Source organism: Aotus nancymaae, unplaced genomic scaffold, assembly GCF_030222135.1.
Source record: "Aotus nancymaae isolate 86718 unplaced genomic scaffold, 86718_ANA_hifiasm-v0.15.2.pri h1tg000028l, whole genome shotgun sequence".
In the NCBI taxonomy this organism is placed as follows: domain Eukaryota; kingdom Metazoa; phylum Chordata; class Mammalia; order Primates; family Aotidae; genus Aotus; species Aotus nancymaae.
The window spans coordinates 35,843,581-35,863,436 of NW_026988441.1; the positions used below are offsets into that span (position 1 = coordinate 35,843,581).

The following is a 19,856-nucleotide window of genomic DNA, read 5'->3' on the forward strand; positions in this document are numbered from 1 at the left end:
TGATCCACCCACCTCTGTCTCCCAAAGTGCTGGGAGGCATGAACCAAGGCACCCAGCCGTCTTCAATCTGCTTTCTATTGATTGAACTATTCTAGATATTTTATATAAATGAATTTGCACTACATGCTACCTACTGTGTCAGCCTTCTTTCATTTTGTGTAATGTTTGCAAGGTTTAGCTACATGGTGGCAGATGTGTTTCTTTCTTTCTTTCTTTCTTTTCTTTTTTTTAGAGACAGGGTCTCAGTCTATCACCGAGACTGGAATGCAGTGGTGTGATCTCAGCTCACTGCCTGGTCAACATGGAGAAACCCTATCTCTACTAAAACACAAAGATGAGCCAGACTTTGTGGGGTGCACCTGTAGTCACAGCTACTTGGGAGGCTGAGGCAGGAGAATCGCTTGAACCCAGGAGATGAAGGTTGTAGTGAGCCGAGATCATGCCACTGCACTCCAGCCTGGGTGACAGAGTAAGACTCAGTCTTAAATTAATTAATTAATTAATTAAAAAGATTTTTTAAAAGAGTGAATGGCATAGACCGTATCCTTTTCAATAAATATTGGTTAGACACAGAAATGAAATATTTTGAGGGGAAAGGTGCACTGATTAGGTTTGCATTTTGAAGAGATTTATTGAGCAGAAATAGGAGCAGAGAAGATGGAGAAGGTAAGTAGAAAAAAAATACGAACTGTAATAAGAGACATTCTTTAAACATGGTTACATATACTGGATGTCTTAGTGTAACTATCAGAAAATGTCCACGGGCTGAGTGTAGTGCCTCACACCTATAATCCCAGCACTTATGGAGGCCGAGGCAGGTGGATCACTTGAGGTCAACAGTTCAACACCAGAGTGGCCATCATGGTGAAACCGTCTCTACTAAAAATACAAAAAAATTAGCCAGGCATGGTGGCAGGTGCCTGTAGTCTCAGCTACTTGGGAGGCTGAGGCAAGAGAATCACTTGAACCTGGGAGGCTGAGGTTGCAGTGAACTGAGATTGCACCACTGCACTCCAGTCTGGGTGACAGGGCAAAACTCTGTCTCAGAAAAATAAAGAAAGAAAGAAAATGTCCACAAAACCCACAATGAGTTAACAGCAGTGAACTTTCTCAAGACAAAGAAGAGTCCACACTGAAGGAACTGCCACTTCACTCTGGCTATGCTCCCCACCTCACGCACACTTTCATAGACACATTCACAAATCCAGTCAAAATTCCCTTCAGGTCATCCTGAAATTCTAAGCAGTATTAGTCCAACGCTCTAAGGTTGAACTTCTAAAGCACCTTCCTAATTGGATAGCAAGAAAGAAGCCAGATTATTTAGAAAACATGGTAGGAATTCAGCCAGAGACCTCAGGAGATGCTTGTGAATTTCCTTCTGCTTCGGTTCCCTTGAAATGTCATTTCATAAACATAACATTCCCCAGGATATCCACTGTGAAAATTAACATATTTTTATTCCATGAAAATATAAAAGGCACACACCAAATCTATTTCAGTGATACATGAATTGGGCATTACAGAAAAGGTCTATCATTATTAGGCAAGACCTAGAGGATGGGAGGGGGACAGGAAACAGGTTGGCTGCTGATGGGATTAGGCAGATTCTGTAGACTGATTATCTATTAATTGAGTTATGCCCAAACCCTCCTTGCAGGCCCCTCCCATTGTCATACCAGGAACTGCCAATCACGTCAGTTTCTGCTGACAAATCCCCTGGCTCCACCCCCTGCTGACAGCATGAAGGATTCCTCCAAGAGCTCAGCTGTCAGAGCTTGAGCTTCCTGCTGCTGGCCACAGCTCAGTTGCTCCACAGCCCAAGTCTTTGGGACCAGTTTTGGAGCTGACACTCCTCTCTCAAAGGAAGTAAAGAATCCAGGAGCCAAAAAGAAATCTTTCCAGGACACAGAGAAACACTGGCATAGGCTGACTTGGAGAACCCTGGACATTTAAACCATGAAAGGTTCCCGGCGCCCAAGAAGCCCCAGTGATTACTGCACGGAATCCAGGAGCGGCCACACAGGAGCGAGCAGGTGAGCTGTGCTGTGTGCTGGGGACGCCTGCAGGGTGACCTGCCTGTGGGGTGTGTGGGTGTGTGTTGGAGAGCAGGAAGGAGGAAGAGATTCATGATCCTGCAATGAGATTGGGTGTTTTAAATTTGGGGCAAGAGGGAAGTGAGGCACCTGTAAGTCATCACAAGGTGCTGGGAAGGCGTCTACAACCCAACTACACAGGTGTCTCAGGGCTGCCCCGCTTCCAATCCATCCACCCAGCTCCACAGGGAGGGCTCTGTGGTCTGCAAGAAGGGAGATTGTAGGACATGATGTGAGGAGTTAGTGATCTACTAAGAAAAAAATTTTTTTCTTCCTTTTTTATTTTTATTATTTACTTATTGATTTTATTGAGACAGCATCTCACTCTGATTGTCAAGACGAGTTCAGTGGCGTGATTTTGGCTGACTGCAGGCTCCACCTCCAAGTCTCAGGTGATCCTCCCGCCAGGGCCTCCTGAGTAGCTGGGACCACAGGTGTGCACCATCATGCCCCACTAAATTTTCTGTTTACAATAGAGACTAGGTTTCACTATGTTTCCCAGGCTGCTCTCAAACTCCTACACTCAAGCAATCCTCCTCCCTTGGCCTCCCAAAGTGCTGGGATTATAGGCATGAGCCACCATGCCCAACGAATTCCTTCCTTTTTTGTCGCTTTTATTTGCATCCTAAGACCCCATTCCTACATTACCTGTATAGACAGAGGTGTCAGATATCTGGCATCTCACTGTATTTCTCCAAGTCCTCAAACACAAGGAGAGGTTTCTAATTCTCACCACCATGTGCTCCTGAAAAAGTAAAATGCTCCCTGTGGGCACCGACCCTCCTTCCCTGCCTTTTCCTAACCCAGGGAAACTCAGGCAGATGGGGATGAGAACAAGAACAGCTGGGAGTTAGGATAGATTGGGATCAGGTCTCACAGGAAGTGGATGATGAGTCTGTGACCCTGAATAAAAGGTGAGGAGGTGGAGTGAGTTTGTGGGGATTCAGGGTGGAGATTCATGGTGGCTTATGCCTGTAATCCCAGCATTTTGGGAGGCCCAGGTGGGCAAATCATATGAGGTCAGGAGTTCAAGACCAGCCTGGCCAACATGGTGAAACCCCATCTCTACTAAAAATACACAAATTATCCAGACGTGGTGGCAGGCACCTGTAATTCCAGCTACTCAAGAGGCTGAGGTTGGAGAATTGCTTGAACCTGGGAGGTGGAGGTTTCGATGAGCCGAGATTGAGCCACTGCACTCTAGCCTGGGCAACAGAGTAGGACTCCATCTAAAAAAAAAAAAAAAAGATTTTTTTTTCTACTGAGTTGTTGAAGCTCCTTATATATTTTGAATTAATTTGTATATTTTACTTACCACCTGATAGACACTGTAAATATGCCTTTTTCGATAAAATATCTAAGTTGCCTGTGATTTATTTTTTCTTTTCTTCTCACTTCTTCAGAGTTTTATTAGCTTTATAATGTCTAAATATTAGCTTTATAATATATTAATATTTCTGGGCGGGTACAGTGGCTCACACCTGTAATCCCAGAACTTTGGGAGGCCAAGGCGGGCAGATCACTTGAAGTCAGGAGTTTAAGACCAGCATGACCAACATGGTGAAACCCCATCCCTACTAAAAATACAAAAATTAGTCAGGCATGGTGCTACACGCTTGTAATCCCAGCTACTTGAGAGGTTAAGGCGGGAAGATTGCTTGAACGTGGGAGGTGGAGGTTACAGTGAGCTGAGATTGTACCACTGCAGTCCAGTCTAGGTGACAGACGAGATCCAGCTTTTAAAAAGGCGGGGAGGGTACATTGTTAGAGAAATAATATACCGTCTGTAATCCCAGCACTTTGGGAGGCTGAAATGGGAGGATTCCTTGACCCCAGGAACTCGAGACCAGCCTGGGCAACATAGTGAGACCCCCATCTCTGCAAAAAATGAACAAAATAGCTGGGTGTGGTGGCACATGCCTATAGTCCCAGATACTCAGGAGGCTGGGGCAGGAGGACCCCTTGACCCTGCAGTGAGTTATGACCATGTCATCGTACTCCAGCCTGGACAGCGAAGTGAGACTCTGTTACAAAAAGAAAAGAGAGAAAAAAAATATATATGCTGAATGTGATTGGGATGATCCCCATTGCTTTCCACACGTCCATGAGGGAAAACATGAACCTAGCTAGTCATGAGCAGGAACTGGACAGATACTTAGCCTTAGACGTAAGCACTTAGTGGCTGAATTGTACACTTAAAAGTGGCTCATTTTATGTTATGTGTATTCTACCACAATTTAAAAGGCAGAATTGTCTCAAAAAGTTGCACCTTGTGCAATGGCTGGATATTTGGCCAATTGCACAGATTGACAATTGACAGTCCTCAATCCTACCCACCTACTTTGGGAAGGTGTGTGGGATCGAGGACTGCTGGAATCTTCACCAGCAGTTTTTATGTAGTCAACACATTTGCCCGAGTCCAGCCCTGCTAAGCACTTTGACCAAAGCCATCCTAACCTCCCGGTTCCTCAGACTGTAGATAAGGGGATTGAGTGTAGGGGTGATGAGGCTATAGAAGAGGGAAACTATGTTATCCTGCTGTGGACTGTGGTAGGCACCAGGCACCATGTACGTGAACGTGGCTGCACCGTAAAAGAGTCCCACTGCCATGATGTGTGAGGAGCAGGTGGTGACAGCCTTGTGTCTGGCCTCCTCTGAGCGCAGGCTTAGAACAGCCTGCAACACGTGGCCGTAGGAGGTTGCGATGAGGGAAAGAGGGAGCATTAGAATCAGCACCCCCGAGGTGGACAGCGCCAACTCGTAGGCAGAGGTATCCGCACAGGAGAGCTTCAGTAAGGCTGGCACCTCACAGAAGAAGTGCTCCACAGTACGGGAGGCACAGTAGGGGAAGTGCATGGTGATGGAGGTCTGGATGGAGGCGTTGAGCACACCTGCCACCCAGGAGGCACCCACCATCAGCAGACACACCTGGCGTCTCATAAGTACTGCATACTGCAGGGGCTGGCACACAGCGACATAACGATCATAAGACATGAGGGCCAATAGGACGCCCTCGGCCACACCCATCAATGTCAGGAAGAATATTTGAGCTGCACAACCTCCATAAGAGATGCCATCTTCCCCCCGCATAAAGTCTGATGCCATCTTGGGGATGGTGACCATGAGGATGCCAACGTCAAACAGGGAGAGCTGGCTGAGCAGGCAGTACATGGGTGTGTGGAGCCGGGAGTCCACATGGATCAAGAAGAAAAGAGCAGTGTTGCCCAGAAGGCCTGTGACAAACATGGCAGCCACCAGGGAGAAGAGGAACTGGCGTGATCCTGAGTGACTGAAGAGGCCCACCAGAATGAAGTCTGGAGCCACCGACTGATTCACATCCCCCATGTTTCACACAATGCACTTTAGCTGCAGGAAGAATAGCTGACCTATGGCAAGAAGCCTGCATGGGGTGGTGAATAATTTCCATCTCACATGCCAATTGCCATTGATTGGTAGTGGCCTTTTGGGACGGCGTCTTGAGGAGAGTGATGAGGCTGCAGCTAGAATCAGTATGCAGGAGGGAGAAAACTTGATCAATTAGTGTCTCTCCAAGGCATGCAATGGGAGAGATGCAACTGGCATCTCTGAATGAGACACTTGGTCACACCCCAGCAAAGAGCTACTCGCTGGTCCCTGTAGTCACAAATTTGAGGTTCAAGTTAAAGACAGTCACACAGATGGTGAAATGCTTCAATACCCCTCATCCCAGGGGTCCTGTAACCAAAGCAGATGTCAGATACCAAAAAGGCTGGGAGGTGAAACAGGGAATGATGAAGCTGAAGCAACAAGCTAAGTGAAAAAACAGAGAGAAGGGCTTGGGTCTAAATGCCTGGATGAGAATCTGAAGCAAAGAGAAATACGTGATGAGCCAAGGAAAATAAGTCTTTCTACCAAATGGGCACGTTTATCATGCACTGTTCACAATCACAAAGACATGGAATCAACCGAGGTGCCCATCAATGGTGGACTGGATTTTTTTAAATGTAGTATATAGACACCATGGAATACTAGGCAGCCACAAAAAAGAACAAAATCAGCTGGGCACAGTGGCTCATGCCTGTAATGCCAGAACCTTGACAAGCAAAGGTGGGAGGATCACTTCAGCCCAGGAGTTCAAGACCAGCCTGGATGACATGACAAGACCCCATTGCTACAAGTCTGACTTTACATTTTTTGTTTGTTTGGTTTTGTTTTGTTGTGGTTGAGATGGAGTCTTGTTCTGTCACTCAGGCAGGAGTGCAGTGGCACAATCTTGGCTCACTGCAACCTCCGCCTCCCAGGTTCAAGAGATTCTTCTGCCTCAGCCTCCCAAGTAGCTGAGACTAAAGGCATGTGCCACCACACCCAGCTAATTTTTGTATTTTTAGTAGAGACAGGGTTTCACCACATTGGTCGGGCTGGTCTTGAACTCCTGACCTTGTAATCTGTCTGCCTCAGCCTCCCAACTTGCTGGAATTGCATGCATGAGCCATCTTGCCCGGTCCCTAGAGCACTTTGTCATGAAAAAGTTATTCCTGTTGAGTTATTCCTCACTCAGATGGCCTTCAAGGCTGTCTTTAGTTATACACCATCCTGATTTTCTTATCCCATCCAAGCTCTTGACTACCATTCATCCATGCATTCAACAAAATGTGTCATTCCCTAGACTGAGCATAAAACATTCAGAGGTGAATCATCCAGGCAAGATCCCTGCTTCCCTGGACTCTACCATCTCCATCAGGAGACCAATGACAAACAAGAAGATAAATGCACAAGACCTTTGGGATAGGGAGAAGTGCAGGGTGAAGTGGTCAGGATGCCCCGCAGGTAATAGCTAGGGACACTACAAGGCATAGTCAGGGAAGCCTCTTGAGACAGGCGAGAGCTGCCTGGTATGGTTTGGACCTGTGTCCCACCGAAATCTCAGGGTGAATTGTAACCCCCAGTGGTGGAGGTGGGGCCTGCTGGGAGGTGATTGGATCGTGGTGGTGGTTTCTCATGAATGGTTTAGCACCATCCCCCTTGGTCGTGATAGTGAGTTCTTGTGAGACTGGTCATTAAGTGTAGCGGCTGGGCACGGTGGCTCACGCCTGTAATCCCAGCACTTTGGGAAACTGAGGCAGGCAGATCACCTGAGGTCAGGAGTTCGAGACCAGCCTGGCCAACATGGTAAAGCCCAGTCTCTACTAAAAATACAAAATTAGCCAGGTGTAGTGACAGGTGCCTGTAATCCCAGCTACTCAGGAGGCTGAGACAAGAGAATTGCTTGAACCCAGGAAATGGAGGTTGCAGTGAGCCAAGATTGTGCCACTGCACTCCAGCCTGAGCAACTAGAGCAAAACTCCATCTCAAAGAAAAAAAAGTTGTGTAGCACCTCCCCCTGCCTCTATTCCTGCCATGTAAGACATCTGCTTCTCCCTCACTTTCCACCATGATTGTAAGTTCCCTGAGGCCTCCCCAGAAGCAGAAGCTACTACCCTTCCTGTACAGCCTGTAGAACCATTCACCAATGAAAACTCTTTTCTTTATAAATTACCCAGTCTTGGATATTTATTTAAAGCAATGCAAGAATAGACTAATACACTGACCTTGCTGTCTGAAGACCTTCATGAAAGGGGAAGCGTAGAATCACCTGCTTCATACTACTGGAAGGTGGGTGTTAAGGAAGGCAACTATGTGGTTCAACCTAACAAAGAACTTTCTAATGGTGAAATCGAACCAAAAATGGAATTGAGTGTCTCGTTGGTAGTATTTTCCAGAGTCAATCAAAGATGTATGGGAGTTTGGCTGGGCGCAGTGGCTCACACCTGTAATCCCAATGCTTTGGGAGGCCAAGGCAGGCAGATTATTTGAGGTTGGGAGTTCAAGACCAGCCCAGCCAACCCGGTGAAACCCTGTTTCTACAAAAAATACAAAAATTAGCTTGAACCCAGGAGGCAGAAGTTGCAATTGCAGTGAGCCGAGATCACGCCACTGCACACCTGGGTGACAAAGCGAGACTCTGACTCAAAAAAAGAAAATGTATGGGAGTTAGGTAATTTAGCCCTGCAGTTACAGAATTTAGAGTTTAACAGGAAACATGAGCATTGTTCAACACATTTCAGCATAGTCTGATGAGCAATTTAATAAAAATGCATTCATGATGATTTTGGTACCCAAGGGATGAAACTGCCTGGGATGGGATCTGGGAAGCTTCACAGATGAGTTTTGAAGGTCAGGTAGCAATTTTCCAGACAGCTAGAGGAGGGAAGGTTGTTCCAGACAGAAATAATAGAGTATCTGGGCTCTATGAACTGGTGGATAAGAAAATGCACCCAGGAGTAAGGTGCTTGCAGGCAGAAGCCCAGGCAACAGTTTTCACACTATTATGTATAACATGTTTCTTTTTGGTGCAGCAAAGGAAAATTAGTACTGGGACAAAGGATCTCTCGGCAAAGCAATTCTTTTTACTTTCTGCAGAAAAGGTACTCCCATTAGCAATCTTGCCATGAGAGTACCATGAAAAAAGGAAAGCAGACATATTTATTTCTTACACATTTGGGGTTGCCCTTACTGCTGGGTCTGATCTCTGTTGGCTGGAGCTGGAGCCAGGCCTCACAATTTAAACTAAAACCTGATTGGCTAATAACTTGAAACTTTTCTAAACAAATAAAAGCAATGGAGAGGAAAAAAAAATAAAAAAGGAAGTCCACATAATGAAGGGGCATAGGCTGTGAGCTGGGACACGCCTGTGAGCACGTCCAGCACAGATATCTTGGTTAAAGTACAAGGACATAGAATGTACTATGTGCCTGTAAGCATGTCTAACAGCTACATAGAATAGGGCTTTTGAAGAAAGTGTTTAAAACAAACTTATTTCTAACACTTATAAATTTTTCTTAAGCAAAAGCAAACTTTGAAGAGGAACTTTTCTATTTCCCACAACACCCAGTCCTCCAGCTGCATCTTGGAAGCAAGGAGAGCTTCCTGAGAGCTGGGCAGCTCCTCCAAGCCTATTACCTCATACCCTGTCTCATACCCAAGGACACGCTTTCTATACCCTATTCTCAGGAATGAAGGGGAGCCTTCAGTTATCAGCAGATAATTGAAGGTGGTTGAAGCATTTATCTTTCTTCAACCCCTGAGCCCCAGAAATGGAAAAATGAAAGAATGAAACTCAAATATAAGTTTTTGGGAAGAGAAGCATGGGTGCCGGGAATGGAGGTGGCTGGGGAAACTGTTATAGAAGTGTTTGGCAAGCTCTTGATGACAGTAACAATTAACCACACTATTAGGCTGGGTGCGGTGGCTCACATCGGTAATCCTAGCACTTTGGAAGGCTGGGGCCAGCCCAGGAGTTTGAGACCAGCCTGGGCAACATGGCAAACTCTGACTCTACAGGAAATAGAAAAATTAGCCAGGCATGATGGCATGTGCCTACAGTCCCAGCTACTTGGGAGGCTAAGGTGGGAGGATCACTTGAGTCCAGGAGGTCCAGGATCACTTGAGTCCTGTGATCACACCACTGCACTCCAGCCTGGGCAACAGAGCACAGAGCCAGACCCTGTCTCAATAAAAAAAAATTGACCATAGGTATTAATACCTCTATGAATTTTGGAGGTGAGAAGACAGGGATTTGAGATGTGCAGTGCCTTGTCCAGGATCAACCAGCAAGAAGGTAACTGAGTCAAGATTCTAACAAAATGAGATCTAATTCCGAGGTCCTTGTTTCTGCATCAACATCTCACACATCTCCAAACACTGTAATAGATATTTGGGATTTGCTTCACCAACCCTCAGGGCCAGTGGTCCACCCTAGAACCGTTCTAGGACTGGCGTTTCCCCTGGTTTCCGGCATTGTGGCCCTTTGGGATGGTGGGGAAGCCTTCTGAACCAACACCAACCAACAGGACCTGCCTTGAAACTGCAGAGCAGTCCTGGGAAGAAGTCACGCAGGTTGACATTTGGGTCTAGAACAGTGTCATCGCCCCACCACTGGTTCCTCTAATTCGTCTTCTGCTTTCACAGACACTTATCTGGTGCCACACACACACACACACACACACACTCTGTATGTGTAAAATCTAACCAAAATGGAGTGCCTCATTGGTGGCATTTTCCAGAGTCAAAGACGTACAAGAGTCAGATAATTTAGCCCTGCAGTTATAGAATTTAGAGTTTGAGAGGGAGCATGAGCATTGTTCAACTCACTTCAGCACAGTCTGATGAGCAATGCAATAAAAACGCATGCATGATGATTTGGGTACTCAGGAGATGAAACTCTGCCTGGGATGGGATCAGGGAGGGCTTCACAGATAAGGGGGCATTGGAGTTTTAAAGGTTAGGTAGAGGAGAGAAGGTTTCCAGGTAGAAGTAATAGAGCATCTGGGCTGTATGGACTGGTGGATAACAGAATGCACCCAGGAGTAAGACATAAAACAGGATTGCAGACAGAAACCCAGGAAATATGCCTGTGTGCCCCCAAACTCACCTTTCTTTTCAGGGTACCCAATTGGTCCCACTGTGTCTGATGCATCTGAAAAAATAAAAGTAAAAAAATCCCTTGATTTGGGGATCTCTAGCACTTCCTCTAATTTAGTTGTAATGCCTTTGCGTCCTGAGGTTTTTTTGGTGGGGGGAACACAGCCTCATTTTGTCACCAAGGCTGGAGTGCCGTAGCACAATCATAGCTCACTGCAGCCTCCAACTCCTGGGCTCAAGCAATCTTCTTGCCTCAGCCTCCCAAGTAGCTGGGACTCCAGGTGGGCACCACCATGGCTAGTTTTTAGTTTTTATTTATTTTTTATTTTTAGATGAAGTCTCACTCTGTTGTCCAGGCTGGAGTGCAGTGGTGGAATCTCGGTTCACTGCAACCTCCACCTCCCTGGTTCAAGCAATTCCCCTGCCTCAGCCTCTTGATAGTTGGGATTACAATACACACACCACCATACCCAGCTAATTTTTTTTTGTATTTTTAGTAGAGACAGGGTTTCATCATGCTGGCCAGACTGGTTTGGAACTCCTGACCTCAGGCAATCTGCCTGCCTTGGCCTCCCAAAGTGTTGGAATTTTTTTAGCCTCCCAAAGTGGCTGCCGATTTTTTAATTTTTTCATAGAGATGCGGTCTTGCTATGTTTCCCAGACTGGTCCCATAATCCTGGCTTTAAGCAGTCCCCCCATCCTGGCCTCCCAAATTGCTGGGATTATGTCCTGAGCTTTTGGCACACTGTTTCCCCCTGAAATCTCTTTCAGAAAAGGAATTTCCACCCATCCAACCTCCTTTACCGCCTGCTCTAGTCAGACAGGCAGAGCTGGAAGAAGTAGCCACGACTCACTCTAATCTGGGCTGGAGCATCTCACAGTGGCTCCTAAATCAGTCCTCCTTTGGGTTGGAGGAGAGCCCCTTTGACAAGTTTTAGGCTTGTGGTTTTACCTGTCCCTTTTTCTTTGCAGGACAAACTGTCACTTATTTATTTCATTCTCACATTCTCATATTATATTCATGTATATTATTTATTTCATTTAATTTAATGTATAGTATATAATTTACTTAATAAAATAATTTAATTCACTTATTTATTTAATTCTCACATTCTCACATCTCAAGGATCCACAGCAGAGCCTGCTCAATAAATAATTGTTAAATGAATACATTTTGCAAGGGAAATAATAGGTTTGTTGAAACTAATGTTATAGACAAATGGGCTCAGAGAGGGTAAGTGACTTACTGGAAAGTAAAAAGTTCCTCTTCAAAGTTTCCCTTCTTGTTAAAGAATAAATAATAAATGTTAGAAATAATAGTTTGTTTTAAAGACTAACTTCCTTCAAAGCCTTTTTGTTTTGGTTTTGGGGTTTTGGGTTTTTGTTGTTGTTTTGTTGCTTTTGTTTTGTTGTTTTTAATTTTTATTTTATTCATTTTATTTTATTTTTTTGTTAATAACTCTTTGTTAAGTCCTATCCTATGTAGCTGTTAGATATAAGGAAATAAGTGCATTCTATGTCCTCGTACTTTAACCAAGATATTTGTTCTGGACATGTGCAAGCATGTCCCAGCTCACAGCCTATGCCCCTTCCTTATTTGGAAATGTTATTACTTTTCTAATTCCTTTCACAAGCAACTTCCCCTTTTCCTTTTGTTCTCCATTGCCTTTACCTATTTAGGAAAGTTTTAAGTTGTTAGCCAATCAGGTTTAGCTTAGACTGTAAGGTCCAGCTCCAACCAACAGAGATAGGACACAGCAGTAAGGACCCAGTGCATAAAGGATAAATATTCCTGCCTTTGTTTGTTCATTGTGCTCTCATGGCAAGATTGCTGATGGGCAGCAACCTTTCTGCAGAAAGTAAAATTGCCTTGCTGAGAAAACTTTCTGTCTGAATGCTAATTTTTCCTTGTGGCACCAAGAAACAAGCATCTTGTTTCTAACACTTACCTAAAGTCACACAGCTAAGAAGAGGGTAGACTGGGATTTGAACTCAGTTTGATTTTAAATCCGGAGCTGTCTTTACTCTGGACACTGCCTCTTTCTTAACACTCAACTCATTCTTCTCTGGAATTCTGAGCTGAGAATTCCTCCAGGTCATTACGGTTGTAGGATGGTCACAGCCTCCAGAAAGTGAGCTGAAGGTGCTTCCAGCCCATGCCAGATGGGTTGTTCTCGTTCTGGCCCCATGGCCAAGGTGAGGTGCTCAACCCTTGATGCTTCCAGCACATTTTATGGAAGGTCGGGAATGAATGTCAACATGGGTGACCTGCTATCTAGAGGTCCGGCCTGCTTGGGATCACAGCAGTGATCACAGACAAGGGAAGATGCATTCAGCCTGCAGCTTAGCAAATGTCCAAGAGGTGGACAAAAATTCATCCAAATACCTGTACAAGCTCAACCCAATGTGTTTGTGAAACACAACATCAGAATTTTGGGGGCCCACCTTGCCACTAATACTAGTCTCTAAATTACGCCCAGACCTCCAAGATCTCCACAAGGCTGGGTTCCATACTCTCACCCCCACTCACCAAGGTCTGTGTGCAGACAGAGTGACGGATCCCTCTCAATGCCCCATGAGCATGTCAACTCCCTTCATTCCAAGACAGCTCCTGAGAAAACCTTCCTGGATTCCAGCATCTTGGGTTTAACCAGTGCCACCTCAGTCTCTGCAAAGATAGACATCATTGTCTGGGGATCCAGGCTGCAGGGACAACTTTTGCATCAGAACCCCTCTGAGTCTCCTGTTCTGCTAGGGGAAAAATAAATTAGTTTCAATGGGAGCCTAGAGCCCATGATACTTGGATTGTCCTTGGAGGACTGTGGAAAAACATTTACTCATCTCTCAATTAACCATGGGAGAAATGGGTGGCACTAATGCAGATAATTGGATATGGCAGATATCCAAGTCCTTTTGTTTGCATCTAAGAAGAGGAAAGAGATGAGGGAATCCATTACTACAGAGGGATACCCATGCTCCAAAAGAAATCTGATGTCCAGGAGGTTTTTTTCCTGCATTAAATAATGAAGTAGCAATGGTGGTGGCACAGCCAAGAGGCAGATTCTCTGGTTCAGGACATTTCTTCCACTCAGCTCCATCCTTGAAGGGCTTCCAAGACTCAGGAAAAACAATAGTCAAGAGACAGACAGATGATAGTGAGACCCGGCCTCTACAAAAACATTTTTTAAAAAATTAGCTGGGCATGGTGGCACACCCCTATAATCCCATCTTCCCAGATATTTCGGAGGTTGAGGTTAAAGAATTGCTTTAGTCCAGGAATTTGAGGCGGCAGTGAGCTATCCAGCCCAGGTGACAGAGTGAGACCCTGTCTGTAAATAAAAAATAAAAATTAATAGAGACAGCTGGTTCCAGTGCCCATGAGCTTCTTGTGTGTCCATGACCAGAGCCAGGGGAATGGGCAGAGATCAGAGAGTGCAGAGAGCAACTGACTTACCGATGAGCCTGGCCTTTTATTTTATTTTATTTTATTTTTTTTATTTTTATTTTTGAGACAGAGTCTCGCTGTGTCACCAGGCTGGAGTGCAGTGGCACGATCTTGGCTCACTGCAAACTCTGCCTCCTGGGTTCGAGCAATTCTCTGGCCTCAGCCTCCCGAGTAGCTGGCATTACAGGCATTCACCATCATACCTGGCTGATTTTTGTATTTTTGTAGAGACGGGTTTTACTATGCTAGCCAGGCTGGTCTTGAACTCCTGACCTTAGGTGATCTGCCTGCCTTTGCCCTCCAAAAGTTCTGGGATTACAGGCAAGTGAGTGGCTTAGAATTGGCTAAAATGAATCATTTCAGTAGGCTCTGGGGCGTGGGCACTGTCCCTAGTTATCTGGGGTGATTGAGGCAAGAGGATAGTGGGCTGGATGGAATTCAAGAGCCTGACAGAGGAGGTGGGAGGGGAGTATGGGCTCTGGATTTGGTGGTTTGCACAGGAAAGTGGAAGTTGCAAACAAATTATTTACTACCTCTAAGCATTGGGTAGTCAGGAGGAGCTGTCTCTCCAGGCTCAGCAAGACTCCAAAATGCCACAGCCTCAGAAGAACAGAATAAAAAGACATGATTCATACATCATTCCCTTTTGTTCTCCAGAGTTTGTGGCAAGACTGCTCAAGAAATCAGTGGTTCTCAGCACTAAATGCAAAGCAGGCTGACCTAGGAAGATTTTTTTTTTAAGACAGTTCCTCACTCTGTTGCCCAGGCTGGAGTGCAGTGGTGTAATCATAGCTCACTGCAGCCTTGACCTCCTGGGTCATTGATCCTCCAGCTTCAGCCTCTTAAGTAGCTGGGACTACAGATGTGCACCACCACGCCCAGCTAATTTTTTTTTTTTTTTTTTTTGGTATTACTCTTTTTTGCAGAGATGGGGTCTTGGGTACTCCCTGCTGGTAGGCAAGAGACTATACATCTTATCTCTCTAAGATCTGAGCCTGGGTGGAAAAATTAGCTCACCCAGGGCCGGGCGCAGTGGCTCACACCTGTAATCCCAGCACTTTGGGAGGCCGAGGTGGGTGAATCATGAGGTCAAGAGATGGAGACCATCCTGGTCAACATGGTGAAACCCCATCTCTACTAAAAATACAAAAAATTAGTTGGGCACAGTGGTGCATGCCTGTAGTCCCAGTTACTCAGGAGGCTGAGGCAGGAGAATTGCCTGAACCCAGGAGGCGGAGGTTGCGGTGAGCCGAGATCGCGCCATTGCACTCCAGTCTGGGTAATGAGAGCGAAACTCCATCTCAAAAAAAAAAAAAAAAAAATTAGCTCACCCAGGCAGCCTTCAAGTAAGTCCACTGCACAGATCTGAAGTCCGCTCGATGTGTGTGCAAGAAGTGCCCTTTCTAGATAAATGCCCATTTAAATTCCCAATTCCATTTCAAATTGCTCAGATGTTCCAGTTGTCATACGTTCACACACACAAAGACCACAGTACTTGTCATTTACGTAACAAATCCTCACATGGCACTTACTATGTGTGAACCACTGACCTAAACACTCGAAAATAATAATTCGCCCATCCTCGTAGCTGCACTTTGAGGTCGGCACTATGATTATTGCTCCCATGTTGCAAATGGGGAAACTGAGGCACGGTTAATAGTTTGCCTCAGCTATTAAGCAGAGGAGCCAGGGCTTAAACCCCAGAAGGCTGGCCCCAGATCTTTGGCCTTAAGCACATCATGGCTTCGTTGTCTATAATCATGCTGTTTTCTGTATTGTCGCTTCAGTATCTCAGAAGCTAGCATCTATTCAGTGCCAGACACGGTATCCTCATTTTACCCAAGAGGAGAGGAAATGGATGCTCATAGAGTCCCAATCTTTGCCTCTGCCTTTTAGCGGGTTTTTTGTTTGTTTGTTTGTTCTTTGAGAGAGGGTCTTGCTCTGTCACCCAGGCTGGGTGCAGTGGTGTGATCATAGCTCACTGCAGCCTCCAACTCCTGGGCTCAAGTGATCCTCCCACCTCAGCCTCCCTAGTAGCTGGCTCTACAGATGTGAGTCACCATGCCTGGCTGTTTTGGGTGGATCGTAGATTTCACAATTTCCCAGATTCACAGTCAGCCACTGCAGTAAGTCTAAAATGTAGGCTCGACTCTTGCCTCTGCCTCATCCCAGTTGTGACTTTGGACAATTACTTGGCCTCTCTGAGCTTCTATTCCATCAAAAAAATAGATAGTACCCACTTCTAAGTCATAAAGTTGCTATAAAAAGTTGCCACGTTTTAAAATTGAAAAATGAAGAAAGGTCAGGTGTGGTGGCTCACACCTGTAATCCCAGCACTTCGGGAGGCCAAGGCAGGAGGACTGCTTGAGCCAGGAGTTTGAGATCAGCCTAGGCAACACAGCAAGACCCCATTTCTAGAAAACATTAAAAACATATCCGGGCATGGTAGCACATGCCTTTAGTCCCAGCTACTTCAAAGGCTGATGTAGGACGATTGCTTGAGCCCACGAGGTTGAGAAGGCTACAGTGAGCAGTGATTGCACCACTGCACTCCAGCCTGGACAACAGAGCAAGCCCTAGTCACGCACAAAAAAATTAAAAATAATAAATCGTTATCACTTAGTGTCTCTGGTTGGTGTGAACAGTCCAGAAAAGTATCTGGGCCCTCCATAAATAGCTGAGCAAATATTTCCAAAAGCATGGATTAGACCACACATACCGATAATTAACTAAGTTAATGATTAAAATGCTCAATAAACCCCACTCTGGCAGAGTAATCTATACACAACTAGAAAATTAAACCTCTTTCACTTAGATATCCTATAAGACATTCAATAGCACTATTCCTGGTGATTTTCTTTTTCTTTTTCTTTTTTTTTTTTTTTTTGAGATAGACTCTTGCTCTGTCACCCAGACTGGAGTGTGGTGGTGCCATTTCGGCTCACTGCAACCTCTACCTCCCGGGATCAAGCAATTCTCCGCCTCAGCCTCCTGAGTAGCTGGGATTACAGGCATGTGCCACCACACTTGGCTAATTTTAAATTTTTAGTAGAGACGGGGTTTCTCTCTGTTGGTCAGGCTGGTCTTGAACTCTTGACCTCAGGTGATCCATCCACCTCAGCCTCCCAAAGTGCTGGGATTGCAGGCATGAGCCACTGCTCCTGGCCTGTTTGTTTCTTTCTTTGTTTTGAGAAAGAGTCTCACTCTGTCACATAGGCTGGAGTGCAGTGGCATGATCTTGGCTCACTGCAACCTCCACCTCCCGGGTTCGAGATTTTCATGCTTCAGCCTCCTTAGTAGCTGGGACTACAGGTGAGTGCCACTACATCCCGCTAATTTTTTTTTTCTTTTTCTTTTTTGAAACAGAATATCACTCCATTGCCCAGGCTGGAGTGCTGTGGCACGATCTCAGCTCACTTCAACCTATGCCTCCTGAGTTCAAGTGATTCTCCTGCCTTAGTCTTCCCAGTAGCTGGGACCACAGACATGTGCCACCATGTCCAGCTAATTTTTGTATTTTTAGTAGAGATGGGTTTCACCATGTTGACCAGGCTGGCCTCGAACTCCTGACCTCAGGTGATCTCAACCTCCCAAAGTGCTGGGATTACAGGTGTGAGCCACTGTGCCCAGCCCCACTTATGAGGCTTTAACTGGCTGAAATCAGCTGGAACCAACATAGCCAGCTGGAGTCGGTGCAGAAAGAGCTTGCTGACATCACACCTCGAATTTCCACTGCCTGTTTCACTCCCTATAAATTTGCACATGCAGCCTAGGAAGATACCTGTGCAGGCCCCAGGACTTCCCAGACCTCCCCTTTCCTTCCACCAATCACCTGCTAATCCCAGAATCCCCCCCACCTCCCAAACCTTTTCTAATAAAATTACTGCCTTAAAGCCAGCGGAGAAACAGATTTGAGCTGAATTCCTATCTCCCAGTGGGTCGACTCGCAAAAGCTTTTCTTTTCTCAAAAACCAGGTGCCATCGTATTAGCTTCTAGCGCGTCCGGCAGCAAGCCCTTTTGTTTGGTAACATTACTGGCTTCAGAAATGTGTCAGAGGGCCTTGCTCTGAAACACTCGTCTCCTCCTCCAAATTTGGCTCTTCGGAGGGAACCCAGAAGAGATGACAGGCTTGGGGCAGGCAGGGCTGGAGGAGGCCCCATCCTCTTGGCTGCATTGTGATGTCTTAAGAAGGCTGAGGGGGCAGCGTGATGTCATAGACTGCGGGGGCCCACATCCTCCCCCTCTCTGCCTGCAGTCACCACTGGCCGGGTCTCAACCTCTCCTCCCCACACCCCCAACCGCAGAGGAAAAGCCCCCTCACCTGGCCTCCTACAACCATGGATGCAAATCACCCCAAGCCCTCGGAATCCCAGTCCTCCCTGGAGGCCCCCAGGCCTAGCCCGAACCCCAGTTCCAACACGGTGAACAAGCCCCCGCAGAGAGACTCCCCCGGCCTGGTAGCTGACAGGCTGCCACCAAAGACGGGCGCTGTGGTTATTGACATGGGCACGGGCACCTGTAAGGTAGGTTTTGCTGGGCAGGGCAGGCCCACCTACACCGTGGCCACCATCCTGGGATGCCATCCCAAGAAACCCACCACCTCGGGGCAGTCTGGGCTGCAGACGTTCATCGGTGAGGCCGCCCGCGTGCGCCCGGAGCTGACGCTGGTGCAACCCATGCGCAACGGCATCCTCGTGGACTGGGACGCCGCCGAGCTCATCTGGTGCCACCTGCTGGAGCACGACCTCCGAGTGGCCACCTGTGACCACCCGCTGCTGTTCTCGGACCCACCCTTCAGCCCAGCCACCAACCGCGAGAAGCTAGTGGAGGTAGCCTTCGAGTCATTGCGCTCTCCAGCCGTGTACGTGGCATCGCAGTCTGTGCTATCCGTCTACGCCCACGGGCGTGTCAGCGGGCTGGTTGTGGACACGGGACACGGGGTCACCTACACGGTGCCGGTCTTCCAGGGCTACAACCTGCCCCACGCCACGGAGCGCCTGGACCTGGCGGGCAACCACCTGACGGCCTTCCTGTCAGAGATGCTCCTGGGGGCTGGCCTGCCCCTGGGACAGCAGGACCTGGACACGGTGGAGAACATTAAGCACCACTATTGCTACGTGGCCTCTGACTTCCAGAAGGAGCAGGCCCAGCGGGAGCAGGAGTACAAGCGGACCCTGAAGCTGCCCGATGGGCGCACGGTCACCCTGGGCAAGGAGCTGTTCCAGTGTCCGGAGCTGCTGTTCAACCCCCCAGAGGTCCCGGGGCTGTCCCCCTTGGGCCTCTCCACCATGGCCAAGCAGAGTCTCCAAAAGGTGCCTCTGGAGGTGCGCACTGACTTGGCCAAGCATGTGCTTCTCTGCGGGGGGTCCTCGCTCTTTGCCGGCTTCGAGGATCGTTTCCGGGCAGAGCTGCTGCACACTCTGCCCCCCAAGACTCACGTGGTGGTGACTGCCCAGCCCACCAGGAATTTCTCCGTGTGGATCGGGGGCTCAATCCTGGCCTCCCTGCGTGCCTTCCAGTCCTGCTGGGTCCTGAGGGAGCAGTACCAGGAACAGGGTCCCTATATTGTGTACCGGAAATGCTACTGACCAGGGCAGATCTGGGGAGGGCGTGGGGGCAGTAAAGCCTCTGCTACAGTCTGCTGTGTCCTGTCCTTCCTCCAGGGCCTGCCCCATCCACTTCTGGACACCCCGCTCCACAGGCTGACCTAACTCACTTCCTATGATGCATGCCCTGAGACACCCCAATCCTGACCCCCTAAACCCACCTTCCTCATGAACAACCCCCAACAGACCACTAAGTTCTAATCCTGTCAACCCATCCTCCCATGATCTGTGCCCCTCCCCAGGCACCCTTAGGTTGGGACACCCCCTCCCCC

The 19,856-nt window shown here is 47.3% G+C and overlaps 2 protein-coding genes across 2 annotated transcripts; one reads left to right on the top strand and one right to left on the bottom strand.

Moving 5' to 3' along the window:
- Positions 1 to 4,493: 4,493 nt before the first annotated feature.
- On the bottom strand, positions 4,494 to 5,438 carry LOC105705942 (olfactory receptor 2Z1). Its single transcript, XM_012435898.2, has one exon. It carries the CDS (start codon positions 5,436 to 5,438, stop codon positions 4,494 to 4,496), a length of 945 nt encoding a protein of 314 aa, XP_012291321.1.
- Positions 5,439 to 18,222: 12,784 nt separating this feature from the next.
- ACTL9 (actin like 9) lies at positions 18,223 to 19,615 on the top strand. Its single transcript, XM_012435861.2, has one exon. It carries the CDS (start codon positions 18,316 to 18,318, stop codon positions 19,564 to 19,566), a length of 1,251 nt encoding a protein of 416 aa, XP_012291284.2. The 5' UTR covers positions 18,223 to 18,315; the 3' UTR covers positions 19,567 to 19,615.
- The last annotated feature ends 241 nt before the right edge of the window (positions 19,616 to 19,856 follow it).